Here is an 8,466-nt window from a genome sequence, read left to right as displayed (position 1 = left end):
GGTTGGAAACAAAAGTAAACAGCGTTTACTTTCATTTCCCGTTGCAGCACCATGGGCCATAGAAAATGGCTTGGTGGGCTGCATGGTGGCCCGCGGGCCGTATGTTGGACAAGGCTGCCTTAGGGAGTTCTAGTGAGCTGTCGTGGGCCAGGTCAGCACCTGCTCTGCCCGCAACAGCTCACCAAAGCTTCCCTCAGTGACCCCCACACTTGGCCAGGTGAATGGGATGGGGCCAGGGGTGGGCAGGGACCAGTGTCTGCACATCTCTGTGACAGGTACCGGTTTCATGGGCAGGGGCATGCTGGGAGCAGATTGTGGTTCTGCACCAGATCCCAACCCCATGCTGTCACTGCCTCACTGATCCTGACCCCACCTGCCCATCCTGCTCCCGGACACTGATTCCCGCCCACCTGTGTCCCCATCCTGTCTAGCTAGCCATGCACCCTTCCTCCGGGGGGTCCCAGCTAGTCTCCATGGAGACTCTGCCTACCCACTCAATCTGCTGCTCCTGGCAGTGAGTGCAGGGCAGGTGAGCTGGGGTTGCCCAGGCAACAGGGCTGAGTCTGGCAGCGACAGCGGGAAGGAGCTGCTGTTGTGGGGGCTACTGGGAAGTGAATCCAGCTGGCACACCATCCCAGGCCCACTGTACACCCGGTGCAGTGGGACCAGCTGCATACACTGTGGCCCATGGTGCCCCCTGTGCTTTGGGTTGGGCAGGGCCAAGGGCCCTGCCACGGGCCTGACAAAATGCCTTGGCAGCCTAGGTCTAGCTTGCAGGCTGCTTTTTGCCCGCCCCAACCTAAAGGATAACAAGTTGATTAGGAACAGCCAGCATGGATTCACCAAGAGCAACTCTTGCCTGACCAACCTGATTTCCTTCTGTGATAAGGTGACAGGCTCTGAGGAATGGGGGGAGAGCAGCGAACGTGATATACCTTGACTTTAGTAAGGCTGCTTACAGTCTCTCCTATGACATTCTCATGATCAAGCTAAGGAAGTACTGTAAGGTGGATACATAACTAGTTGGAACTGCGGACTACTTGTGCTCGACAAGTAGTCCGCAGTGGTTCAACGTGTAATTGGGAGAAGGCATCAAGTGGGGTTCCCCAGAGGTCTGTCCATGCTCTGATATTGTTCAACATCTTCATTAATGATGTGGACAATGGGATTGAGTGCACACTTGGCAAACTTGCAGATAGCTCCCAAATAGGGGGGAATTGCAGACCCACTAGAGGGCAGGACGAGGATCCGAAATGACCAGATTATCTGAAAATGTGGTCCGCAACCAATCCGGTGAGATTCAACAAGAAGAAGTGTGAAGTCCTGCACTTGGGATGGAATAATTACAGGCACAAAAACAGACTGGGAAACTATGGGCTATGTTTGGCTAGGATCAGTGCCATAGCAACAAAGTTTGGTGCTCAGGGAAAAGCCCACAGCTGCAGCCTGCCCTCATCCTGCACACAGATCCACGGGGCACACGCGCTACGCCCCCTCCCCATGCTTGCCCCAGAGTGCACACGGCAGTGGGAACTGCCCTTCCCCTGTCCCCACACCCCCCCAAACGAACTACTTGCGGCTCCATGCCACGCCCCACCCCAGCTGCGCAGCACAGCGCCTATTGGCACCCATTTGCTTTGGTGCCCGCGGCGGTCACCCCGCTCGCCCCCTCCTTGCTACAGCACTGGCTAGCATTATAGAGAAGATGGAGATGAACTTCTCTGTGGTTGTAGGGGCCAGGACTAGGAGCAGTGGCCTCAAGCTGCATCAGAGTAAATTTGTGTTGGAGATTTGGAGGAAATGTCTGACTTTGAGGGTGGTCAAGCACTGTACAGGCTGCCAAGTGAAGTTGTGGACTGGCAATCTCTGGACATTTTCAAGAGCAGTTTGGACAGATGCTTGGCTGGAGTGGTTTAGTCAGGGGTGATCCTGCCTTCAGCAGGGGGCTGGACTATATGCCCTTGTGAGTTCCCTTCCAGCCCTACCTTCCTATAATCCATTAAAATATATGTGGCGTTCTTTTGGAGCCTTATATTCAGTATGTTAAAGGGATTTCCTTATTAAATGTATCATACAAAAGAGCTGTAGTTTCTCAAATAAGGCTGCCAGAACAAAACAGGATGGGGGAATTTTGATATTGTGATCCCATAGAAGGTATGTCTGGACTTTCTAGCCTGTCACCTGAACTTTTTTTTGTAAGGGTAAGCACAACAGTGGTAGTAGCATCCATGGCCAGTCATAGAAACTTGGCTTGATTATTGGTGCATAAAATTTTAACCCTCATTGAGACAGATAGATGGAAGAGAGAATTAGCAAAAGGGAGAGGTTGAATGTGCTGATTGCTGGGTGGAAGGAGGGGATCACAGCTGCTTCGATAACTTAACATAGAAACTTTACTTATTTTTTGCTATTAAGTTCCTCCTTGGAGATGTGTAAAAGACCTGTGAAAAGGGGAAGCTGAATTTTCTGATGGCTTTTTTTCTGAATAAAGATAGATTCTATGGAGAAAGAGCTGTGTCAGTAGAAGGGAGTGTGATGATGATGAGAACAGGAGATTTTGCAGTATCTTCCCCTGGAAAATGTCTGGAAAAGAAAACTGGAACAGAGATATGCCCAAAACATCCTTCTCCCTCTTCCCCCATTTTGTAGGGGTTTTTTTCCCTTTTAGTTTTGGTGTCTTAAGTTAGTTGGGAGGGGCCTTCCATATCAATTCTGCAACATCCTTTTGTTTTAATTTCTTGTGACCAATGATGTTTTTCCTGAAAAGAAGGATTTTCTTGACCCTTTGGTCTACCAGTGTTTTTCAGTGAGGGTGCTATGGCACCCTGGGGTGCCTTGAGATCCTTTTAAGGGTGCTGTGGGGTGCCACGCAATGTTAGCACTTTTAGATGTACAGACATGATTCACAAGATAAACCCAGAGATCATAGAATCATAGAAATTAAGGGCTGGAAGGGACCTTGAAAGATCATTGAGTCCAACCCCCCTGCTCTGGGGAGGAATACTGCTGAGATCAAATGATTCCAGCAAGGTGTCTGTCTAGTCTCCTCTTGAAGACTTCCAAGGTTGGGGACTGCACCATCTCCCTGGGAAGCATATTCCAGATTCTGGTCACCCTTACCGTAAAGAAGTTCTTCTTACATCTAACCTGAAACCATCCTCTGACAGTTTATGGCCATTGCTTCTTATCCTCCCCTGAGGCACCCTAGTGAGCAGTTTTTCTCCCAGGTCCCGATATTCATCCCTTGTATACTTACAGACGGCCACCAGGTTTGCCTTCAGTCTTCTCTTTCCTGGGCTGAACAGTCCCAGATCCCTTAGTCTTTCCTCATAAGGTTTGTCCTCCAGGCCCTTAATCATTCTTGTTGCCCTTCTCTGGGCCCTTTCAAGATTCTCCATGTCTTTTTTGAAGTGCAGTGCCCAGTTGGGGTCTCACCAGTGCCAAGCAGAGAGGAAGTATCACTTCCTTAGCCCTGCTTGTGATGCATTGGCTAGATTTCAAATAGGAATCCACAGTGTTAAAAACATTCTGACCTGATGTAGTCTTTCTGAATTCTTTGCAACAAACAAATAGCTCTATTGTTTTTCTGTAGTCAAAAAAACAAGTGAAAACTAAGAGCTGGCATTTTCTGAAGGGTGCCTTGAGTTTAATGAGGGGTTCCTTTGATTGAAAAAGTTTGAGAACCACTGATCTGTGTGCTTCTAGGTCAGAATTACAAAATGATTAGATAACTAAACTACTAGTCACTTTTGAAATGATGCCACTTCTTCTTCTGTTTTCCCCCCTCATTGTTTATCACATTTTCTTTCTCTGATGAAAATTAGGTTCACTGTTAATCACAGAAGCTCCTTCTCTTTATTAAATGGGCTTATAGTCCATCATTTTGAAGCAAATTAAACTTCTTGGGTGCATCCAGATAAGTGTGGACATGCGGTACGTGCCACTGCAGACCCATCTGTGGCACCACACCACACATATAGGCATTCCCTGCATCGTTACTTTGCAGCACGGGGGATTTTTTTGACCCAAAGAGATCCCAGGGTCAAAAATACCCACGCCCAAAAAAAAGCAAGGCGGTGCACACATTGGCAGTGCTCACTGCCTCAAACCAGAGCCTGGGTGGGCAGAACCACACACTGGCTGCCAGCCAGGCTTCCTGCTGCAGGAGAGCCGCGGCTGCAGCTCCAGGAGGCCCGCAGGACCCTAGGTAAGGTTGCTGGGGCAGCACAGTTGCTGGCCCCAGCCTCCCTTACCCCACCTGGGGTAACCTGCTGCATGCCAGTGTCCCTGGCATGGGCATTCCCCAGGGACAAATAGCAGCAGCACAAGGTGTGCCTCTGCTGCTTGTCCCCAGGGAAACGCATGTTCCTGCTCATCTGGATGCACCCCTTATGTTAAAATGTTGATATGAGAAATTAATGTGTGTGGAGTTGTTTGTGTATGTGTGGGTACTGTCTATATGTTCCCACACACAAAAATGCATATGTAATTATTTGCTGTTGTTTTTTTTGGTCTTAATTTGTTAATAATCTATTCAAATTTAACTTGTGTCTATATTCTAGGTGCAGTAGTCCTGCGTGTTGCCAAATCATGGTTTCGCATAGGTTCATTAGAAATTTTAGCTCATTCTGGGGAACTGGACTTACAAAGGTTGGAACAAAACCTTCACGGTATCTGTGTTCATTTTAATATAAGTCAAATATATATGAATGTGTAATTTAGGAAACTAACTTTTTTGGTGGGATTCAACTGATTTTACTACTTTCTTTTAAAGAAACACTAATTAATAGATTTAAATGTTTATCTCTATGGCCTGGTGCTGTAGGAACAGACACATATGCCTAATGTGTAATTAGTTGCATTAGCTGAACGGTTATGTACATTTTTGTAACCCCAGCACTTGTATTTGCAAAATGCTAATGCAACAGGACTTTTTTGATATGTGGGAAGTAATGTAATATAAATATGAAATAAACCAGTAGTGGAGCTGTCTCCTGCAATATATTTCCTAGAAGCATGTAAGATTTAAAATGGAATTATGTTTGTGGCTAACAATTGGAATTGTATGCTTTTTAATATTCCCTGTAGTTTCCTCATCACTAAAATTATGTTGTCCATTTTTACTCAGTTGAAATGCTCTCTTTGAGAGAGCAGTTCTACAGTTTTTATATAAGTAAGATTCTTTGGATATTTTTTTGACAGACTGGAGATATGTGAAAATGGTATTTAAGGAATAACAATTATTTACTCTCCCTTCCCCATTATTTGAAGTCTTGTAGTAGATTTTTGATGTAGTGGATGATATGAGTATCCAATCTAACTTCTTGCGGAAGAGCCTGTTCTCTTCCACAAGAAATCTCGTAAACATCTGTATGTCTCTCCTTTTGTTCCAGGAGAAAGGTTGTTCTTCGGACACACATGGAATGTCTGTATATACCCTAAGACTTGGGTTGGACTGTATATATTTTTTCTGGGTGTATGCACAGCCATTATGAATGGTTTTGCAGAAATTCAAGGCCTATGCACTGAGAGCCTGAATGGTACCCATGGTTGGGATACATAGAGACAGTACTTAAAGAACCACAATGACTCTGGCAAGCAGCTCTGAATTTGGCCATAAAAGTTTTCTCTCTGAAAAATTTTGGGATGGAATTTTGTCTAATTTTTTTTTATAAGCCAACAAGTTTAATCACAAAATGTTATTTTCCAGGCCATAAAACTATATGGTGCTCTCTTCTGAGAATTTAACACTTCAGAAAGGTTTTAAATTCTACATGAATGCTTCTAATAATGTTTTATGAACAAAAGTTAGGTTTTCTCTTGTTAACAAAATATATAAGTGCCTGATCCAAAGCCTACTGAAATCAGGAGGAGTCTATTTTTCTGACTGCAGGGGACTTGGGATCAGATCATAAATATGGAAAATAGGAGTGGCTCCACCACTTGCTTGGTATAACAGTTCTAAAAATGTCAATTTTGCATAAAGAACAGTTGATGCTCTTTTTTTTGGCAGATCATTGCTAGACTTCATCATACAAGAACATTTTCCATCAATAAGCATGAATGATTCAAACAGATATCTGGTGAGCATTGGAGAGGCTTTCACTTTTCATGAGCATAGGAACAATAGGTTACTACTTGTACTAATGATCATGAAAACAACTTTAAAAAAAAGTTGTGCATTGATTGAAGTCAGCTTGCAGTTTGTATGAACAGGCATTTTTTCCCCCAATTTTTTCTGTTCTATTTTCACAGTTCTCCCTTCAGTGAATTTATCTTTATTGTGGTAATGGCATTGCCCTGTGCCTTCTGCATAGTAAACAAATAGTAGTAATGGACTGAAGGTTCCTGCTTTGCCCAGAATAAATGCAATATATTTTTTCATTACCATTACACTTTTTATAGCTAATGTATCTGTATGTGCTTATCTATCTCTGAGTGCACTTATATATGATTGCCATGGAACCAGCTCCTTAGGAGTGCCATGCCAAAGTTCTGAAAGGGATAAAAATATGTTCCTGGAAATCATAGAGAAGTAGGTTTGGAAAGGACCTCCAGAAGTCATCTAGTCCAACCTCCTGCCTGCGGCAGGATCATCTCTATCCAAACCATCCCAGACGAAATATAAGTTAAACTCTCTGTAGGACTACCATTCCTAGATATTGAAAAGAAATAAAATATAATGCCCTAATTGTTGCTTACATTGAAGCATATATTGTTATCTGCAATTTTATCACAAAGGTTTGAATTTAAAAAAAACTATTTGATTTCAGGATTTTTTCTCTAGAGTGGTATCAGAGACTGCAAACTTGATTGCATTGTGGATGTCTGTGGGCTTTGCTCATGGTAAGCTAGGATAATTATTTTTAATTATTAATGTGGAATTAGCAAAATATTATGGTCTCATAACAGTCTTTGTATGCAGTGTGTCCATGTGTAATAGTGATGTAACAGTGGTAGTCCAGAAATTGTGAGAGGCAAGGATTTCTTAGGATAATATCTTTTATTGGACCAACTATATAGTTGGGATTGAATTAGACAACCTTTCAAATGCAAAGCATTCTTCATCAAGTCTGACCAGAACAAGGCAAACATAGCGTAGCAAAGAACCGTTATAGGAGGGCTTGAGAAAAATTGCCAGTGGTGGTAGACACAATTAGCAGAAGAAAACAAGCTGATTACAGGGAGATCAAGGCCTATCAGAAGGGATGAGAGTTATTCTTTCCTTCCATATGTGGAAAGAATTTGGGAGTCAGGAAAATTATAATATGCCATCAAACCAATCTCAGTGTTTGGTTCTTGGTTCTTAGTGTCCAGCTAGCTAATGAATTGTTGTTGTTCTGTGAGAAATATGGTCCTAATGGTGTGTGTATTTGCGTCCTTTATAGTTTATATAAGCCAAATATATAAAGGAAAGATTTCATCTTGCCCTGTATGCTGGGATTGGAGCCCTGCACCACTTCCACTTGATCCCTTGGGCCAAGATCAGGCTCTAAGTTCCCACATTACCTCTGCCTTAACCTACTTGCCAGGATTGGGCCCTGCAGTCCCCTGTGTGCCCAATTGAGTGTGCAGGGCTGTTTATGTCCTGTGGGGCTAGATAACCTGGTGCCAGGGGTTGGAAATGTAGAGATCAGATCTGTAGAAATGGCTGATCTTTAATAGCAAATATTGAGTTTTATCAATACTATTTATTTAAGCCTGTCTATTTGATGCTCTCCTTTATATGCAGATTAAAGTGGTATGGATATAAAAGTACCTACTGTGATCTAGATCCGGTGCGCTTGCCTTTCAGCAAATTTTCTAATAGAATTCTGAAATATTGTCCTGAGACTAAAAAGCTTCATTGTTTTGATATTTGTTTTTATTGTTGCATAATTCTAGGTGTGTGCAATACAGATAACTTCAGTTTGTTATCCATAACAATAGATTATGGTCCGTTTGGTTTTATGGAATCCTATGATCCAGGTGAGTGCAGCACATATATCTGAATACATTTTTTTGTTGGAAATAAAATTCCTTATTATTATGTTATCCCTTATTATCTCTTATTATGAATAGTCATCAATGGCTCAATATCTGTTTGGAAGGAGGTATCAAGTGGGGATTTCCAGGGGCCTGATGTTGTTTAACATCTTTGTTAATGATGTGGATGATGGGATTGATTGCACTTTTAGCAAACTTGCAGATGCTACCAAGTTGGGTGGAGCTGCAGACCCTGTGTGGGGCAGGGTAAAGATCCAGAAGGACTTGGATAGACTGGAAAAATGGTCCACAACCATTCAGGTGAGATTCAACAAGAACAAGTGCAAAGTCCTGCACTAGGGATGGAATAATTGTGGGCACAAAAACAGACTTGGGGAATGATTGGCTAGGCTGCAGTAGTTCAGAGAAGTGTTGCAGTGGATCTTAGGCTGACTATGAGCTGACAGCATGCTCTTGCAAAAAAGGCTAACAGCATATTGA

General features: G+C 43.3%; 1 protein-coding gene across 5 annotated transcripts in view; it reads left to right on the top strand.

The window, feature by feature from the left end:
• LOC102383456 (UPF0061 protein Pfl01_0444) overlaps nt 1-8,466 on the top strand; it is a 54,321-nt gene that overhangs the window by 22,011 nt on the left and 23,844 nt on the right. For 4 of the 5 annotated variants that reach the window (XM_025206144.1, XM_025206147.1, XM_025206146.1 and 1 more), the window contains 4 exons: nt 4,563-4,650; nt 6,014-6,083; nt 6,774-6,846; nt 7,885-7,968. In XM_025206144.1, the coding sequence (XP_025061929.1) occupies nt 4,563-4,650; nt 6,014-6,083; nt 6,774-6,846; nt 7,885-7,968 (315 nt within the window). Of the gene's footprint in view, nt 1-4,562; nt 4,671-6,013; nt 6,084-6,773; nt 6,847-7,884; nt 7,969-8,466 lie in introns of all 5 variants that reach the window. The other variant, XM_025206145.1, reaches the window with a different exon arrangement.

This window comes from Alligator sinensis, unplaced genomic scaffold (genome assembly GCF_000455745.1).
Source record: "Alligator sinensis unplaced genomic scaffold, ASM45574v1 scaffold455_1, whole genome shotgun sequence".
In the NCBI taxonomy this organism is placed as follows: domain Eukaryota; kingdom Metazoa; phylum Chordata; order Crocodylia; family Alligatoridae; genus Alligator; species Alligator sinensis.
Note: the sequence above shows the minus strand (reverse complement) of the source record. Positions and strands in the feature narration are given on the sequence as shown.